We start from the raw sequence: 21,391 nt of genomic DNA, 5'->3' as shown, positions 1-21,391 counted from the left end.
TTACCTTACAGGGGAGATGGAGTAGTAGAGGCAGAGTACTTCGCCCTCCTCCCTATGCTGCCATCGAGTTACTGTGTGCCACAGGCATTCTGCTATTCCCTTGCTATACTCCAGTGCTCTCCCTCAGACACTCTAGTCTAATTGTAGTTGTTTATTTGTGGTTTTGGTCTTTTTGTGTATGAGGAGGCAAGTGTCAAGTACCTCTAGTTAGCCTCTTACTGATAACCAGGAAATTTTTTAATGGAAAATAGAATGGATTCTTTCTGGTGTTTATTTTTTATTTTCAATTTATTTATTTATTTATTTTCTGAGACAGAGTCTCACTCTGTTGCCCAGGCTGGAGTGCAGTGGCGCGATCTTGGCTCACTGCAACCTTCACCTCCTGGGTTCAAGCAATTCTCCTTCCTCAGCCTCTAAAGTAGCTGGGACTACAGGCACACATCACCAAGCCCAGCTAAGTTTGTATTTTTAGTAGAGATGGGATTTCATCACATTGGCCAGGTTGGTCTCGAACTTTTAACCTAAAGTGATCTGCCTGCCTTGGCCTCCCAAAGTGCTAGGATTACAGGCATGAGCCAATGCGCCTGGCCTTATTTTCAAATTTCTAAAGCAAGATATTTGAATTTTTATTTTTAGTGTTGACTGATGTAAAATAAGAGTAGGGTTTTGTATATTTCTGTGTGATCTGCTGATGGGCCACCTATAGCATTCCATGACACTGAGGTAGAAATAACAACAGACCAGTTCAAGTAAGTCTACTCTTCCTATGTGACCTTCAAAAAATAATTTTACCTCGCTCAGTCTCAGTCCTCTCACTCGCAAAAGAGAAATAGCCGCATCTCACCTGCCCAGAGACAGTGTGAAGGTCAGGTAAGATAATGAACATAAAAGCATTCTGAACTTTGAAGGAGCTTGCAGATATTATATTGTTTCTATGACTTCAGAAATTATTAAATACTTACCAAATTAGATCATGAAGGTGATATGGCCTTAAAAGGTAGTATAAATGGAAGATATTTGATATACAAAATCTGTTGTCAATTAAAGAAATACTTAAGTTTTCCACAAAGGGTATTAAGAGACCATTAGTTTTAGAATACACATTGGAATATTGTAACTTAAAACAAGCACATATTGTATTGGATAAAATAATTTTATTTTATGACTTACATGATTGCTGCATGTCTTGTACCGAATGTTCTGCCCTTCACAATTCCTAAAGGAAAAAAGAAAGAAGAAAGAAGAAATAATGATTTCATAGAAGAGGCAAGCATTAAAAAAAAAAAGAAAGCAAATACAAGGCATTGGTTCCCTGTAAAACTTTTACTAGTGCACGTTACCCCAAAGATTCAAAGTTTAATTCTAAGAAACTAATTTTCAAGGATCGGGAGCCAAAAAGTCTTGTGGAAGTGTCACATTAAATAAAGAAAGAATTCTTTAGTTAATAGTAGTACTCACATGCAATTCTTACCCAAGGGTCCATATAACCACTACAATTAATGTACAATATTTGTGTGTCTCATGTGTGAATATGTGTATTCTTTTCTATAATGAAAAGGGAAATGCTACATGTAGAAGCATTTGTGTAGCATGTCTCCACTAGGACATTTCTCTTCCCTTACTGAAGCAACTCAAGTTAGCAGGGCACTCGCTGTCTTCCTTTAATTAGTACAACAGTCTCTGTTAGAAATTTGCTTGAAGTAATGCTTCCTTTTTTTTGAGACAGAGTCTCACTCTGTCGCCCAGGCTGGAGTGCAATGGCTTGATCTCGGCTCACTGCAACCTCCTTCTTCCAGGTTCAAGCAATTCTCCAGCCTCAGCCTCCAGAGTAGCTAGGATTGCAGGCGCACACCCCCGTGCCTGGCTAATTTTTGTATTTTTATTAGAGACGGGGTTACACCATGTTGGCTAGGCTGGTTTCACACTCCTGGCCTCAAGCAGTCCACCTGCCCCAGCCTCCCAAAGTGCTGGGATTACAGGCGTGAGCTACTGCAGCCGGCCTATTTTATTTCAACCATTGACCTTACCAAATGGGATTCTACCAAGTCATGCTGGAACAGTATTTTTGGGATGGTAATACTGGTAAGTTTGAGAATTTTCCAGGGATGACCACCACATAACCTATCTTCCTCTACAGCCACTAGCTCTGCGACCCTGCCACTCATTTTCCAGGCAGAGTTTTCCTTTGGGAGACTGGAATTCCATCCAACGGGTACTTTCCTCAGTCCAGTGCTTGTCTGTCTATATTTTACATAAACTCCTTAAAAATATCTGATCTCTTCATGGCACTTTTCCTAATTTTTCAATGGAGTTACATATTTTTTCCCTTTATGTTTTCCTGGTGAATTCAATGGCAAATTTGGAGCCAGGAAAGCTAAACACAGGCTTAAATAATCATTTTGAATTAAAAGTCAATAGATACTATTTCAATTGTTATTAAAATATTTATTTCTAAGGGAATAAAAATAATTTTAAAGTGGATAGGAGGTCATTTTTTTGCCAGTATGATTTAAATATGAGCCTATATGAAATGATTGATAGAGTCAGCAATGTAAAACTCATTGCATATACTTTCTGATGCTTCCATTTTTCTTGATTAAAAAAGGAATAAGTGGAAACCAGTAATGTGCCAAGAAGTATAGAGGCAGTCACTCAAAATCCTATCACCAAGAACTTTATTCTTTTGTCATTTAATCCTCCACTGTTTCTGCCATTTATAGGATTGAAAATCATACTGTTAATTCATCCTAATCTGATATTATAAGCGTTTTCTCATTTTGTTGATAATTCTTTGGAAAAATTATTTTAATGATTACATCATAGTCCATTATACACACATTATTTTGGTAGCTTTAAATTTAAAATTTTAAAAATTGTGACAAAATACACATAACATAAAATTTACCATCCTAACCACTTTTTAGTGTGTGGTTCAGTGTTTAAGTATGTTCACACTGCTATGCCAATATTACCGTTCGTGATTACATTGCTTCTCTTTTTCCCTACTTAAAAACTGACATATATTAAAATTCTATTTGGGATGTATACAGTTTTAAGAGTTTTGACAAACCCATACAGTTGCGTAACCACTACCACAACCAATATTTGGAACAGTTCCATCACCCCAAAAATGCTCTCAGGTTGCCCCTGTATAGTCAGCCTCTTCCCCCACCCTCAGCTCCTGGCAACCACTGGTTGGTTTTGTCCCTACAATTTGCCATTTCCAAAATGTTATATAAATGGAATCACACCATATGTAGCTTTTTGAGACTGACTCTTTTTAGCATAATATACTTGAAAATCATTCTTGTGGTTGCAGGTATCTATAGTTTGCCCCTTTTTAATTGCTGACTGGCATTCTATTGCACATATGTACAACTGTTTGTTTATTCATTCACCAGCTAGATATTTGTTTTTAGTTTTGGGTAGGTAAGAAAAAATGCTATAAACATTCACATGCAGGTTTTATGGTAACAAAGTTTTTCATTTCTCTTGGGTAAATACCTAGAAGTGGGATTTCTGAGTCCATTCTTTTTTATATAATATAAAAATTATTCGGTAAACATCTTTAGGTTTTCATTTTTGTCCATACATACAATACATATTTAGAAGTATTTTAAAACAAATCCCAGTCCTTTCATAATATGAATTTTTCATGTGTGAGTTTTTAACTCTTGGCTGGTTAAGTATTATTTAATTAGTTGGATGCATGGCTGGCATATGATTAAATCTTTGCATTTCATACAGGAAAGGCAATGCTGCATGATATGATATTACTTCTTTTTCCTCAAAGCTGTAAACACACTTCATTGACCCTTGACATTGAGACTTGCAGAGGAGAAATCTGATTATTCCTTTGCTTGTGTGTTTTATGTTTCTGCCTGAAAGCTTATAGTACTTTTGTTTTGTTGTGCTAGTATTTGATATAAAAGTTAAGTTATAATCAGGATGTATCCAGTCGTGTGTTTCATCAGTCTTTACTGAAAATGGTGAGCCTTTTTGAATGGAATACTCAAGGTCTTTATTTACAATGCTGCTGATTATTCTCAGATTATGATTTTGATTACTGCTCTTGTGCCATAAATGCCTATAATTCTGAGGCTGGAGCTCCCTCTCTCTGCATCTATTACTTCTTCATTGGTCCATCTATGATTTCCTCACATATATATGTGTGTGTGTGTATATATATATATATATACACACACACATATATATATACATATGTGTATATATATATACATATGTGTATATATATATATATATAATTTCATTGACCTTTTCTTGTGCTTAGGAGAAATATTCTACAGATATTCCTCCACACTACTGATTTTAATTTTCTGTAGTGGTTATTTTGCATTTTATTGTGTCCAGTACATTTTTAATATTAACTTCCACTCTTTTTCCTTTGCAGTTTTTCTCAAACTCTCCCTCCTCCATTTCCATTTCATACCATCTTCACCTTAAACTTTCTGTTCCAACTGCAACTTGTACCCCTTGTCTCCTCACATCTTGTGTTTTTGAGGTGGTACAATCCTTAATTAGATTTAGAAGGCTTTGGGAGAAGGACATTTTGGAGTGAAAAGAACAGCATTATAGCTGCCTCCAAAAGCGTTACCTAATTTGTAGTTAAATCGTATTTAGGTAGATGCGCTTTCTTGATTTGTGGTTCAGAACATCTTCCCAGATTATCACAATGGGTTGGCTGTGTCTTAATATTTTGTAACACTGCATATTTCTGTTTTTAAAATTTTGTTGTAGGTATTTGATTCTTAAATTTATTAAAATCTAGCTAAGAGTACATCAAATTTTAAACATTCAAGCAGCACCAAACTGGGAGGCTGGTAGAAAAAAATGTATTGGTGTGGAGAAGTCTTTCTCTTGGTCAAGGGGAAATGACTCCATTCTACTGGGAAACAACAGCTATGCCTATTGAAAAGGTCATTCACTTACATGGCCTACTTCATTTTGCTTTTTACGTATGAACAAAAGAAGAAAATAAATAATAGGAAAAGTGAAGAAGTAATTGAAATTACTCTCTTATTTTGGAAAAGCCCCAGTTGAGGGAAGTCGCTAACAGATTAGGGAAGTGATAACCAAAAAGCTTTTTGTACCATGCTGACTTGCAGCTGTAAAAAGCTTTTGATGCTAATTTCAAGGGAACAAGCAAATTAGAGAGTCACAGGTTAAAAAAAAAATTTGAATTGATGGCAATATTGGAATACAAAAATTGTTGAAACTTAATAAAAATGGCATTTTCTTTAAACATTTTCAGAAATAATTTTTCAGATGCATTTTTAGTAGTTGCTTAATTTTAGCTATTTATATTAAAAGCTGTTCTTGTAAAAAGAAACTTAAAACTAAAAGGTAAGAAAAGAATATATCAAAGGTATCTCATGGCTGTGTCTCAGGCCTTCAGTGTAGACCATGTGTAGAGCAATGGTCTACACTCCATTGCCACCTGCTGTGTCCTAATTGTAAGCTGAGTTTCCAGGAGTCACTGATTTGCATCTTGAGTGCTGAGCCTGAAAATATAAACCTAAAAAGTATGTACAACTCTCCTACAAATCCCACTACAATTGCAGCATTGTGATATGAAAAAGAGAGCATTTTATGTCACGAATTTTCAAAACATAATGCACCATTTTGGACTCATTCTTCCTTCAACAATGTCTTATGGTGAACCTACTATGTACCAGGATATGGATATAAAGATTCAGGGAGATTACTTCTCAGTTTCCTTTATAAGTCAGTAGCAAGGTTTTTATTTTTAAACCTAACCACCTGGCGACCATTTTTAACATTCTATTTTACTTTGTCCAACCTAATACACAGTAAATCCAGTGACTGGCCTCTATTGATGTGGCTTGCTTTGGTTACAATTTAGTATGAAAATGAATGACTACTTTATGAAACAGACATAAAATGAAATGCAAGTTATTTTAAAGTTAAGGACATTGGAATCCTAATTCCCCAAGCAGGAACCTGCCAGCTTATTCTGGAATAATTCCTTTGGGCCAAAGCAACTAAGCTGCAGAAATATTACTCACAAGTTTTTAATTTCATTGCAATTAGTATATGCAAGAGCTAATGGTTATCAGGAGTATTTGAAAATTCAAGAACATCATTTCACAATTATGTATTTTCTATCCATTACAACATTTGTAACACCCTGTATTGAAGAGTTTTGAAGTCATAAATTTATGAATATATAAAAAACATATGTTGATTCCACATGAGGATATATTAAAAACATTAATAAAATTTCCCTGGAGTTCATGGCACTATAATTTATTATACTCATTTGATGATATATTGACTCAAATAATGGTGTCATAAAGCCTGAGAAGTATGTGTTTTGAAGAATAAAAATATATTAATTTTTAAAATAGTAGTTAACTTAAACCTGTGTTTCCCATGATTGGCACTTAACTAGAATATCAAGTTACACACTTCTGCAAGAGAAAGAGACATTCTGGCTGGCATATGGTTTGCAGTGCAAAAGAACTGACTATTTAAAGTAATCAAATTCTGAAATAACTTTATCCACAAGAAATATATGAGGAAAATAGCTACATTTGCTATTTTCCTAAATCATGAATGCCCTAAATCATGAATTTGAAGGAGTACACTGATAAAAAGGGAAGGCACTGAAATGCTTTCTAAAGCTTTGGGATGGCTTTCAGTTTGGTTTTATATGTAATCACCTCCATATTCCTCTTCCAAGAAAAACTGACCACAAGCATTCAATATTTATGAAGACTTAATAAGTCTCTAAGGCAGTTCAAGGATAAAGAGACCTGATAAGCATTCCAAGGGAAGTAGGTTTCCTTCTTAAAAATCTCAGAGTATTTCCAAAATGACAGTGAAAGTTCTTAATATGGGAATGGGTGAGGAATGATTAAGGTTTACAGCTGCCTAAAATGTGGGGAGCAGGAATGAGTGAATTATTAAAGAACCTGCTACCATGCTTTCGAAATAATCTTATTAAAGAACCTGCTACCATGCTTTTGAATTAATCTAATTTCATCATAGCCAAAAAGTGGTGTTATTGTCCTTTTTTTTTGTTTTTTTTTCTGAGACGGAGTCCCACTCTGTCGCTCAGGCTGGAGTGCAATGGCGCGATCTCGGCTCCCTGCAACCTCTGCCTCCCAGTTTCAAGCAATTCCCCTGCCTCAGCCTCCTGAGTAGCTGGGATTACAGGCATGCACTGACCACACCTGGCTAATTTTTGTATTTTTAGAAGAGTCGGGGTTTCACCATGTTGGTCAGGCTGGTCTTGAACTCCTGACCTCGTGATCCGCCCACCTCGGCCTCCCAAAGTGCTGGGATTACAGGCGTGAGCCACCACGCCCAGCCTGTCCCTGTTTCTTAGACATGGAAAAAGTGGGTGTGCCACAGGCCTGACCCCATGCCAGGAACCAAGCTGGGAGAGCACATGCAATGACATGCACTTGTCTTACTTCTGAAACACCACAGGAACTATTATTCTCTCAATTTATGCACATATATGCACAAATACATATATACACATTTGATTTAGGATATTTTCTACCCTCAGATACCTGTTTAAATTAGATGAGCCCAGGGAGCAGGCAAATTTGGAGATTCTCAGGCCTACAAGCAAATTTCAAAATGTAGGCTAAGGTTTGTGTAGAAATAGACTAAAGAATGCTATATTAGTCCTAAGAAATGAAAAAGTTAAGCAAATACTACATCAGAAATAGGAGAGGTAACTGAGTACATGGAATCATATTGTGCCAAAAACCTTCTGCAGTTTTTTTTCTCTGAAAACTGTTTTTGAGAATATCCATGTTAACAGTTGTAACTCTAATTCATTCACTTTTAGAGATCTGTAGGAATCCCATTTATAAATATGCCAAAATTTATTTATCAATTCTCTTTATTCTTCATTGATCAATTTTCCTAAATGTCAATGAAAATTGTTCCAAAATCTTCATTTGGCAGTTGGTTTCAAATTTTAAACTGCACCCACAGTTCTGCAATGAGCAATCTTAAACCACCATGTTGGGCATATTTACGCGTTTCTCTGGGATATATACCTGAGCGGGGTTGTCCTCTTCTGGGTGTTTACAGCATCACTATTACCAGATATTGACAAATTGCTCTCTAACATGGACATACCAATTTTCACCCTCATTACCAGTGCAGGAAGGTTCTTATTTTTATACATCTAGGTCAATATTTGACATTTTAAAACTTTTTTTTCCCAATATGAAGAATGTGAAATATGTCATTTCACATTCTTTTTTTCTTTTTGGGGTAGACAGAGTTTTGCTCTCTCACACAGGCTGGAGTGCAGTGGTGCAATCTTGGCTCACTGCAACCTCCGCCTCCTGGGCTCAAGCAATTCTTGTGTCTCAGCCTTCCGAGTAGCTGGGATTACAGGTATGTGCTACCACACCAGCCTAATTTTTGTATTTTTAGAAATGGGGTTTCGTCTTGCTGGTCTCAAACTCCTGACCACAAGTGATCCGCGCATCGTGGCCTCTCAAAGTGCTGGGATTACAGGTGTAAGCCACCACACCCAGCCTCATTTCATATGCTTTTTCAGTTTTTTGTCAGTGAAATTATAATTCTCATTTGTTTTTTACTATGCAGATTCACCTTCTATGAATTTCCTGTTCATATTCTTTGCCCACTTTTCTACTAGCCTCTTTTTGCTTCTATTTTATTGGTAAGTAAAAGTTACTTAATATTTCAAATACTAGTCCTTTATTGGTTATATCCATTGTCAAGATTTTATTCCACTCTACGGCTTTTCTTTAGGTTTATACTTTGTGATACAGATGTGTATTTTTTATTGTGCTTCAATTTATCCATATTTTCCTTTGTAACTCAAACTTTTTGTATCTTACTTAGCGAATATTTCACTCTCTAGAAATCACAAAGATATTCTTCTATATTTCTTTCTAAATGTTTCCAGACATTGCTTTTTACAAGTAGAGACTAATGCACTTGGAATTTATTCTTTACATGAATTCATATGTTCTAATGTTTTCCTCTGACTATCGATAATCATATCTGAGCACCATGTATTGACTATCCGTCTTTCCTGCACTGATTTACAGGGCCACTTTCAATATATACCAAACTTCCACATACACATATATCTGTTTCTGGGCTCTCAATTTTGCCATACTTGCTATTCCTGCCTATGCCATTAGTATAGTTAAAAGAAACATTCTAATTGTCCGGGCAAGCCCCTTATTTTGTTCTTTTTCAAAATTATTTTCATTTCTTTGCACTCCTATATGATACTTAGAATTGAAATTATGCTTATAGATTAACATAGGGGAAAACTGGTATGTTTATGATGTTGAGATTTCCTATATATGAACATACTATAGTTCTCCTTTTATTTAGGTAAGCATCTAAATCTTCCATAAAGGTCTTACACATTTTTTATTGAACTTATTACAACATACCATATATTTCACTAGTGCCACCTTTTGAAATTTTGCTTTCTATTTAGTTTTTGGTGCTGTGTAAGAGCACAGTCATTTGTGCTTTAATTTGCTTCCAGCAATCTTTACTGAATTATTTTATTAGTTTTATTATTTTATGTTCAAGTACTCTTGGATTTTTCTATCTGCACAATTTAGTAGTCTCTGAATAATGAGAGTTATCCTTCTATTTCATTTTTTTTCTAGCCTTACTACACTGACTAGGACCTCAAATACAATAATGAATACAAGCAATGACAGTGGGCATTCTTATCTCACACCTAATGTTAAGGTGAATGTGGTAACATTTTTACTATCAAGATTATCTACTGTACATTGAGAGTATACCTTTATTCCTAGTTTGCTAATATTTTTCAATTGAGAATAAGTATTCATTTTATTAACTGCTACTTTTGCATCAATATAGATAATTGTATGGCTTTTCTCTCTTATATCATCAATGCTGTGCCTGCTGGTACTTACTCCTCGCAAGTATTTCCTTGTGTGTTACATATTTTAGGATTGCAAGTTTGTCATTAGCAGGGCTCTATTGACAGGAATCCTATGGAGCCGGTTGGTGGCCTGACTCTCAAATCTTTCATTGCTGCCATACCTTAAGGATATCACAGGCTACAAGATCAATTTTCATATTAATTTCCCACGTAAATGTTTCCACAACCATATAGGATATATGTATTCAATGTAATATATATAATATGTATAGGCCAATATACATGCACTTCCAAATTTTGGGAGAACAGGTCCACTGTTCCAACGTGGAATTTTTTTTTCATATGGAATTAAGACTAAGATATTTAAATTCCCTATGCTGGTGTGTGGACATTTTTCCCCTAGTCCTTCTGTTAAGTGTCTGGACCTCAAGGGTCTTGCCTTTATCTTAGGGTTGCAGTTCCCATGGTGTGAACTCGCATACACTCAAGACTTGATCTGTGATTATGAAGGAATTAAAACTCAACAGCCTGAGTTTTTGAGATGATCAAATCCCATCTCCATCACTAGGGCAGGCACAGAATCAGTTACGCACTTACTAGTTTGGCATTCAGTTCACTCTTTGCTTTTTGGCCCCATGGATTTCCCTTAATTTCTTGTAGGTTCAACTTTAGTTCTGTTGTTGTTGTTGTTGTTGCTGCTGCTGCTGTTGTTGTTGTTGTTGTTGTTGTTGTTGTTGTTGTTGTTGTTTTAAATGTATGTCCTATTTTGCCTGGCATTTCTAGTTTTTTTTTAAATTAAATTAAATCTTCTATTTAAAATAAATGTAAATCGGCTGGGCACGGTGGTTCACACCTGTAATCCCAGCACTTTGGGAGGACAAGGCAGGTGGATCACTTGAGGTCAGGAGTTCGAGACCAGCCTGGCCAACATGGTGACACCCAGTCTCCACTAAAAATACAAAAAATTAGCCGGGCATGGTGGCGTGCACCTGTAATCCCAGCTACTTGGGAGGCTGAGGTGGGAGAATTGCTTGAGTCCAGGAGACAGAGGTTGCAGTGGGCCGAGACTGTGCCACTGCACTCAAGCCTGGACAACGGAGCAAGACTCCATCTCAAATAATAATAATAATAATTGTAAATCACATGCATTTGTAGGAAAATAATAAAAAGAGACCCCATGGATCCCTCAAAGGTATCATCTTGCAAAACTCTACTACAAGAATACAACTAGGAGACTGATATTAATACAGGTAATGTACAGAACATTTCTATCATCACAAGAATCCTGCAAGTTGCCTTTTATAGCTGCATCTCCTCCCCTCCCACCCTATCCTCTTCCTTAACACCTAGCAACTACTGTTCTGTTTCTATAATTTCTGTCATTTCAAGAATATTACATAAGTGAAATACAGTATGTAAGCTTTAGAGATTGGATTTTTATAACTTCATTGTAATTTTCTGGAGATTCATCCAGATTGTTGTGTTTATCAATGGTTCATTTCCATTTATGGCTGTGTAGCATTCCCTGGTATGGATGTAACACCATTTGTTTAATGATTCACCCACTAAAGGGCATTGGGATTGTTTCCACCTTTTGGCCACTGTGAGTAAAACTGGCATAAACATTCATGTACAGGTTTTATTGTGAACCTAAGTCTTCATTTATCTGAGAAAAATGCCCAGGAGTGCAATTGCTGAGTTGTATGGTAGTTGCATGTTTATTTTTTTTAAAAGAAACTGCCTATTTTCCAGAATGGCTGTATCATTTTACATTCTCAGAACCAATGTATGAGTAACACTCTTTCTCTGCATCCTTGCCAGTATTTCTTGTTGTGAACCTTTTGAAAGCTATTCTGATAGGTAGGTAATGATATCTTATTGCAGTTTTAATTTGCATTTCCTTAATAGCCAGTAGTGTTGAACATATTTTTGTGTGCTTATTTGCCATCTATGTATTCTCTTGGGTAAAATATCCATTCGTGTCCTTTGTTCATTTTCTAATTAGAATGTTTGATTTTTAATTGTTGATATTTGAGAGTTCTTAATAGAGATACTAGTCCTTTGTTAGGTGATTTTCAAATATTTTCTCCCGTTGATCTCATTTGTTTATTCCTCTGCCAATACCACTGCTCTCATTACTGCAGCCATATAGTAAATCTTGATATTAAGTAAGCTGATTCCTCCCACTCTATTCTTTTAAAATATCTTTTAAAAATCAACAGATACATACCCATAATCCCAGCACTTTGGGAGGCCGAGGCAGGCAGATCACCTGAGGTCAGGAATTCAAGACCAGCCTCTCCAACATGGTGAAACCCCATCTCTACTAAAAGTACAAAAATTAGCCAGGCATAGTGGCGCATGCCTGTAATCCCAGCTACTCGGGAGGTAGAGGCAGGAGAATCACTTGAACCTGAGAGGTGGAGGTTGCAGTGAGCAGAGATCGCACCACTGCACTCCAGCCTGGGCAACAAAGCGAGACTTCATCTCAAACAACAACAACAACAACAACAACAACAACACACCAACAGATAAAATTGTATGTATTTATCGTGTACAATGTGTGATGTTTTAAAGTATCTATACACTATGGAATGACTAAATCAAACTAACATATCCATTATCTCACAGAGTTATTTTTGTGGTGATAATACTTAACATCCGGTCTCAGCAATTTTCAATAATACAATATATTAACTACAATGACACTGTTGCACAATAGTTCTGTTAAACTTATTCCTCTTACCTAACTGAAATTTTGTATCCTTCCACCAACATGTCCTCAACTCCCCTCCTCAACCATCCTAACCCCTAGCAACTGCCTTTCTACTCTCTTTTCCTACGAGATCAACTTTTTTAGCGTCTACATATGAGTGAGATTATGTGGTATTTGCCTTCCTGTGCCTGACTTACATCACTTAAATACTGTCTTCCATGTTCATCCACATTGTCACAAATAATAGGATTTCCTTCATTTTTCGTGGCTGAATAGTATTATATTGTGTATATATACCATTTTCTTTATCCACTCATTCACTGATAGACACTTAGTTGTTTCCATACCTTGGCTATTGTGAAAACATTGCAACAAACATGGAAGTGCAGATATCTCTTTGATATCTTGATTTCATTTCCTTTGGATATATATCCAATAGTGAGACTGCTGGATCATATGATTTTTTTTTTTTTTGAGACAGAGTCTCACTCTGTTGCCCAGGCTGGTGTGCATGGTGTGCAGCAGCACAATCTCGACTCACTGCAACCTCTGTCTCCCAGGTTCAAGCGATTCTCCTGCCTCAGCCTCCTGAGTAGCTGGGATTACAGGCATGCGCCACCATGCCTGGCTAATTTTGTATCTTTAGTAGAGACAGGGTTTTGCCATGTTGGCCAGGCTGGTCTCTAACTCCTGACCTCAGTTGCTCCACCCGCCTCAGCCTCCCAAAGTGCTGGGATTACAGGCATAAGACCAACTGATATCTCTATTTTTAATATCTTGAGGAACGCTTATACTGTTTTTCATAGCAGCTGTACCAATTTACATTCTCGCCAACAGGGTGCAAGGGTTCCCTTTTCTCTGCATCCTTGCCAATACTTGTTGTCTTTTGTTTTTTTAATAGCCATCTTAACACGTGTGAGATGATACCTCACTGTGGTTTAGGTTGCATTTCCCTGATAATTACTGATGTTGAGCATTTGTTCATATATCTTTTGGCTTACATCACTTAAATACTGTCTTCCATGTTGATCCTATGTATATCTTTTAAGAAATGTCTATTTGGGTCCTTTGCCCATTTTTTAATCAGGTTATTTTTTTCTTGCTACTGAGTTTGTCATATATTTTGGATATTAACCCCATGGCAGATGCATAGCTTGCAAATACTTTCTCCCATTCTGTAGGTTATCTCTTCTCTCTGTTGATTGTTTCCTTTGTTGTACAGAAGCAATTTGGTTTGATGTAATCCCATTTGCCCACATTTTTCTGGCTTTTGGGGTCATGTGTAAAATAATCATTTCCCAGATAAATGTCATAGAACTTTTCTCCTATGTTTCTTCCGGATGTTAAATTTCTTACATTTTAATTTTTAAACTATTTTTAGTTGATTTTTCTTTTTCTTTTTTTTTTTTTTTTTTTTTTGAGACAGAATCCCACTCTGTCGCCCAGGCTGGAGTGCAGTGGCGCATCTCGGCTCATAGTAAGCTCAGCCTCCCGGGTTCACTCCATTCTCCTGCCTCAGCCTCCCGAGTAGCTGGGACTACAGGCGCCCGCTACCATGCCAGGCTAATTTTTTGTATTCTTTTAGTAGAGATGGTGTTTCACCATGTTAGCCAGGATGGTCTCGATCTCCTGACCTCGTGATCTGCCCGCCTCGGCCTCCCAAAGTGTTGGGATTACAGGCGTGAGCCACTGCGCCTGGCCTTAGTTGATTTTCCTATATGGTATGAAATAATTTCATTCTTCTTCATGTGGATATCTAGTTTTCCCAACACCACTTATTGAAGAGACAACTGTCTTTTCCCCCGTGTTCTTGACACCTTTGTAAAAAATCAGTTGGCTGTAAATGTGTGGACTTATTTCAGAGCTCTGTATTCTGTTCCATCGGACAACTTGTCTGTTTTTATGCCATTGCCATTGTGTTTTGCTTACTACAGCTTTGTAGCACATTTTGAAGTCAGGTAGTATAACGCCTCCAGATTTGTTCTTTTTGATCAAGATTGCTTAATTTATTTGGGGTCTTTTATGGTTCCATACAAATTTTAAGATTGTCTTTTCTATTTCTGTGAAGAATGTGACAGATTTTGACAGAGATCACACTGAATCTGTAGATCACTTTGGGTAGTATCAACATTTTAATACTATTTTTTCCAATCTATGAATGTGGAATATTGTTCCATTTATTTGTGTCTTCTTCCATTTCTTTCATCGGTGTTTTACAGTTTTCATTGTAGAGATCTTTCACCTCCTTGGCTAAATGTATTCCTAGGTATTTTATTAGGGTTCCTCTTTCATTAGCACATTGCAGTATTAGGCGTACAAGTCCTATACATGTTCTGTTAGATTTACACCTTGGCATTTAACTTTTCTGAATGATTATTAATGGCACTGTATTTTTAAATTTTGTTATCTATGTGCTCATCACTAGTAAGAGAAATACAATCGATTTCTGTATTTTTATTTTGTATCCAGGACCTTGCCAGACTCACTTTTTAGTTTTAGAAGTTACCTTGTAGATTTCTTGGGATTTTCTATGTAGACAAAAATGTCATCTGCAAATAAAGACAGTTTTATTTTTCTTCTCCTACGGTAAGAGTGGTGAGACAGACACCCCTACCTTATTCTACACCTTAGGCGGAAAGCATTCAGTCTTTCACCATCAATTATAATATACAATATTAGTTAAAGCTTCTTAAATTTTTTATCAAGTTGATATCTGTTTCTATTTTTCTGAGAGTTCTTCATGAATTGGTGACTTTGTCAAATATTTTTTCTGTATCAATTGATAAGATCCTATACATTTTTTCTTCCTTAGTCTATTAATTAGCTGGATTACACTGATTGACTTTCAAATACTGAAACAGCCTTACATTCCTCTAATAAACCCCATTTGGTTATGGCCTATAATTCCTTTTATATCTTTCTTAATACTTTTGACAGGATTGTATTAATAATTTTTACTTCTATATTCATGAGATATATTGGTTTGTTGTTTTCTTCTTTATATAGTCTTTGTATGGTTTGGTATCAAAGTCATACTAGATCCATAAAATGAATTGGAAAGTATTCCTTCTCTTCTGTTTTCTGGAAGAAATTATATGGAATTGGTGTAAATTCTCCTTTAAATGCTTGGTAGAATTTGCCAGTGAAACCATCTAGGCCTTAAGATTGAGGGGAGAGAGTTTTTATACTATAAATTCAATTTTCTGTAATAATTATGGTGTTATTTAAATTACTTATTTCATATTAAGGATATTTTTTGATTTCTCAGCCCCAAAAAAAGGTAAATCCTAAGATGGCAGTGGGGAATTCCTAGAAGCAACTCAATTAGCTCTGCAGAACTCACAAAAAGACTTCAGAAGTGGTAAATCAGATACTTTTGAAAGCAGGATAAAGTTGGGGTCAAAACAGTATGATTGATTGAAAGTCTGTTTAAAAAGAGATTAAATTTCCAGCTGACCTCCCTTACTTTGGCATGACTGTATGTTATTATCTAAAGAGGGTAAAACAGTAATTTTCTGGACCAAGAGATAACTGGGTACAATTAAGGGCAAGAGTACTATACTGAAAACAGGGATTAAATACAAATTAATGTATTTAATGCTGAGATCCCAGCTTTCTGCCTCACTTGGTTCCTAAAATATTGGACTCAGAAGGGCCTTCACTGGGAAATCAAAGCATTTCAAAATAGAACACCTAAAGACATCATCAGGCAATGAGATGTACTGGCCACATCTCCCTCCAGTTAAGCTCATAGCTCCTTTCCTTAAACTTGAATAAACAAACAAGGGTTGCCAGAAATCTCAGAAAGACCTCTAACCTTAAATACAGTGACAAAAAAAAAATTTAAAAGAAAACAGCAATTTGGGAGGAACTGAGACTATGCAAGGTGAAAAAAATTTTCCTCCCAAATGTCTATTCATACTCTCAGAGATGAAACAGAATATACTGCGTCTGGGAATCAGGGACAGAATTCTATTCCTAAAAATTCAAGGAACAAAAAATAACTCAGGAAAAAATATATGTATAGAAAGAGATAAAATACTTAGTAAAGAGAGTGAAAAAAATAAATTTAGATAAATCTCCTGGAAGGCAGGGCAAACGAACAAAGAGAAAACTGGAAGATCTAATATCTGAATAATGGGAGTTTCAACAAGAAAACAGAGGAACACGGCTGGGTGTGGTGGCTCATGCCTGTAATCCCAACACTTTGGGAGGCTGAGGCTGGCAGATCACCTGAGGTCAGGAGTTTGAGACCAACCTGGCCAACATGGTGAAACCCCACCTCTACTAAAAAATACAAAAATTAGCCAGGCATGGTGGCACGTGCCTGTAGTCACAGCTACTTGGCTGGCTGAGGCAGGAGAGTTGCTTCAACCCAGGAGGCGGAGGCTGCAGTGAGCCAAGATCAAGCCACTGCACTCCAGCGTGGGTGACAAGAGCAAGACTCTGTCTCAAAAAAACAAAAAGAAAAAAAAGAAAAGAAAATAGAGGAAAATGAATAGAAGAAATCATCAAGGAAATATTTCAGGACTGAAGAGAATGAGTTTTTATAGTGAAGGACTCTCTGAGTGTCCAATACAACAAATGAAAATAGACCCACACCAAGGCATAACGTTAGGAAATTTCAGAACACTGGGGGAAAATGTATGTTTTTACATGCATCCAGACAGGGGGAAAAAAGAGCAGGAAATCCAGATGCCTTTAGATTTCTCAGTAACATTACTTGATGTTAGAATATGGAGCAAAGCCTTCAAATTTCTGAGGGAAAATCATTTCTACATAACTATATATATGGAAAAATCATCATTCAAGTTTGAGAAGAAAATAAAGATCTTTTCAGATAAGTAGGAAGCTTCTGGAGAATGTATCCATAAAAATGAGGAGGAAAAAGGAAGGTGATTAGGAAACAGGAGATCTAACACAGGAAAGAAGTAAATGACCCTCCCAGGATGACAGAAAAATGAGATTCCAAGATGCCTCCTGAATTTCTTGTTAGACAGCAAGTAGCTCAGCTAAAGGTTAAGAATTCTCCAGAAGAAGGGTCTAAAAGAAAATTAAAGTGAATGAAAATTAGAAAAGTGAATGAAATTAGTGAAGTGAAAATTAGAATGATGACATTTTCCTGAATTAGTGATAAGCATGTAAAAACTAAGAAAACAAGCAAATAAAAAAGCAAGGTAATTATTGACTCTAGTGGAAAAAAACTCAGGAAAGGAAAAATAATTGCGGTATATTACATGACATAGCTGTGAATAGTATAGAGGCATAATTTAATAATATGTCTTTATAATAATAATATACCTTCACAATAGTTTAATGAAGGCATTAATAATAATATGCCTTCATAATAATTTAAACACTGCATATTAGCCCAGTCAAAGTTATATAAAACCCTGGGGTATGGGACTTGAAGACAGACTGGAGGGAGAGGTTGAGAAAGGAGAAAGAGGAGGGGGAGGGGGAGAGAGAAAGGAAGAGAAAGGAGCAGGAGGTGTGAAAAATTGTTAAATCTTCATCTTCTATAGTATGACTCTAATGAGTAGTGCCTACAACTGAAAGATCAAGAAGCAGCAATATAAACATGTTATTTAGAAATGTGGATAAAACACCAAGAGAATCAGATAGAATTGTTAACAGTAGTTGCCCCTGGTGGGTGAGGAAATGGGAGGAAGGGAATCAAGAGGCTGTTGTTTTTCACCTCAAGCCTACATGAGTCATTTGGCTCTTTAAACTATATACATGTACATTGTTGAAAAAAATGATGTTTTTAAATATTTGTTAAAAGTCCATACTCCCCAACATAGCTTTCAATATTCTTCATAGAATTACCCATCCTTACCTATCCCACAGACCCATACTATAGTCATGCAGTTTTTTTTATCAACCCAGAAATACATTACTTCATTTCTCTATTAATTTATGGAATAAAATGTATTAAATTTATACCATACATCAATAATAATGTGGGCACAGCATAAAGAGATGAATTACACCATCTATGCCACCTAAAATTCTGTCTCAATTGTGGAAATAGAAAAATTAAACAATACAGTGGAATAAACACTCTCACAACGGTATTCATGAGATCCTACGGAAACACTACAAGAGTCGCCCCTGTCCTAGTAAAGAGTGAGAATTGCCAATGAATGCAAAAGGAAGAAATGAGGACTCAAAAGGCATTTTTATGATCAACCATCTGTGAACCAGAACAAGGAGAAAAGGATGATTTAGGCGGAAAGAAGAGCATTGGCAAAACATGCAAGGCGATAGTGAGCACACACTCATTTATTTACTCCTTCAATAAATGCTATTTGGGTCCTCATCACATGTAAGAAACTATGTCAGATCTTGGAATGATGAAGTCATTCTCCCTTCTCAAAAACAGGTCCTAATTTGCCAACAATTTTAGTACTATAATGGATGCAAGTACTATATTCCATTTAGTACTATATTCCATTTGGTACTATAATGGAAGCACAAAACAGGAAGACCAAAGTTTAACCAGTCAAGATAGGCTTCCTAAAAGAGAATGACCTTGAAGAATAAGTAAGAATTAGCCAGATATCACACTAAAAATAGACAAAAAAATATAGGATAAGACGCAGGTGGTTAAAACAACAGACACATAAAAGCGGCAGGTTTGAAGCGAAGGAAAGAATATTAGGTAATAAATAATGCCATAGCAGTATTTAAAACGTCATTAGGTTGGGTACAAAAATATAGTTCAATAGAATGAATAAGATCTAGTATTTGATTGCACAATAGGGTGATTACAGTCAACAACCATTTATTGTACATTTTAAAATACCTAAAAGAGTATAATTAGAATGTATATAACACAAAGAAATGATAAATCCTTAAAGGGACGAATACCCCATTTACCCTGCTGTGATTATTATGCATTGTATTACTGCATCAAAATATCTCACATAAATATATACACCTATGTACCCATAAAAATAAACAAAGAACTCCACTAGAAGTTAATAGATCAGAAAAAAAGTTCAAACCAGGAGTGGTGGCTCATGCTTGTAATCCCAACACTTTGGAAGTCTGAGGACTGTGGATCACTTGAGGTCAGGAATTTGAGACCAGCCTGGTCAACATGGTGAAACCCCATCTCTGCTAAAAACACAAAAATTAGGTGGGTGTGGTGGTGCACACCTGTAATCTCAGCACTCTGGGAGGCTGAGGCGGGCAGATCACTTGAGGTCAGGAGTTTGAGACCAACCTGGCCAACATGGTGAAACCCCATCTCTACTAAAAACAAAAATTAGCCAGGGGCGGTGGCACACGTCTGTAACTGCAGTTACGTGGGAGGCTGAGGCAGAAGAATCACTTGAATCTAGGAGGCAGAGGTTGCAGTGAGCTGAGATCGCACCACTGTACTCAAGCCTGGGTGACAGAGTGAGACTGTCTCAAAAAAAGAAAAAAAGTTCAAGTGACAGCTTGAAAATCACCCCTACGTGCACAGAAAAAGAAAAAAAAAAGAGGAAAGTAATTAAAGAGAACATGATAAATGTGAAAGACAGACAGAAGTTACTGGTATTCATGAAGAAAAAGCCAGAACAAATGGGTAAGAACCAACAGTGAATAATATAATAGAAGAAAAATCTTCCAACCATAGAGAAGGATCTAAATCTGTACCAAAAAGTTGGTCACCATGTGCCAGGGTAAAATAAATATTATGACACTGACAGCTAGACATGGCCTTGTAAAACTCTTGAACTTCAGGGAAAAAATAAAGACTCCTATGGGCAGACAGGTTATCTAAAAAATAGGTTATCTACAAAAAAACCAGCTGGCCTGGGAGGTCTATAAGCAACACCATATACCAAGCTTTATGGAAAAGGAACTACCAAGTCTTAAAAGGAAAAGGTTGTATCTTAGGAATTTTATACTCAAATAAGCCATTCACTGTTTATGTGTGAAAGCAAGAAAAAGTCATTTTCAGACATATAAGAACTCATAAAGTATAAGACCTACAACTTTTTCCTGAAATTAAAAAGTCTATAAAATTTTGCTGCTTGAAGTGTGGTCCATGGACAGGCAGCACTGACATCACCTGGGAATCTGTTAGAAATGAAAGCTCTTGGGCCTCATTCCAGATCTACTGAATCAAAGTTTGTATTTTAACAAGATCCCTAGGTGATTCATATGCACACTAAAATTCCAGAAGCACAGCTCAAAATGTATCTCTGCCAACAAAGCTATCATTCAACCTGAAGAACTGAATGCTCAAAGGAAGAAATGGGGACTCAAAGCAGCAATTGACAATCAGCATTGAAATAATGCTGCTTGTGTGCACACACACACAATTAAGATAGACAATGAGTGTTGAAATAATGTGTACACACACACAATTAAGTTTCAACCATGCTTTGATTACCATGAAAGAAAAGATATAAAGAAAAAAACTGCCAATAAACTGAAGATAAAATCCCAAATTCTAATAATAAACTCAAGAAATGGGAATAAAGAAAAAAAAGCCTAAGTAGTCATCATTTTACATAAGGAGAAATCAACAGAAATTACTAATGACAGATATAGTTATAAAATAATTATTAAAATGTGGTTTTTAAGTATATATTTAATCATCAGTAAAATAAAAACAAGATATGTGTATAATTTCCAAATTAGCAGAGGTAAAATTTCAGGGAAAAATTTAAGGAAAATGGAGAGAGGAGGAAAGATTTTAAATAGAGATTGTAATCTGAGCGTATATATTGAACTTCCCCCTTACAAATTCCCATTGAAAT

At 36.1% G+C, this 21,391-nt stretch overlaps 1 protein-coding gene across 5 annotated transcripts in view; it reads right to left on the bottom strand.

Annotated features, from left to right (window-relative positions):
- The window catches only part of ADAMTSL3 (ADAMTS like 3), a 392,199-nt gene that overhangs the window by 235,524 nt on the left and 135,284 nt on the right, over positions 1 to 21,391 (bottom strand). For all 5 annotated transcript variants that reach the window (XM_055362792.2, XM_055362793.2, XM_004056691.5 and 2 more), the window contains exon 5: positions 1,171 to 1,216. In XM_055362792.2, the coding sequence (XP_055218767.2) occupies positions 1,171 to 1,216 (46 nt within the window). The remainder of the gene's footprint in view (positions 1 to 1,170; positions 1,217 to 21,391) is intronic.

The sequence above is a fragment of the Gorilla gorilla genome, chromosome 16, assembly GCF_029281585.2.
Source record: "Gorilla gorilla gorilla isolate KB3781 chromosome 16, NHGRI_mGorGor1-v2.1_pri, whole genome shotgun sequence".
NCBI lineage: Eukaryota > Metazoa > Chordata > Mammalia > Primates > Hominidae > Gorilla > Gorilla gorilla.
The sequence above is the reverse complement of the archived record's forward strand: the minus strand, read 5'-3'. Positions and strand labels throughout refer to the sequence as shown.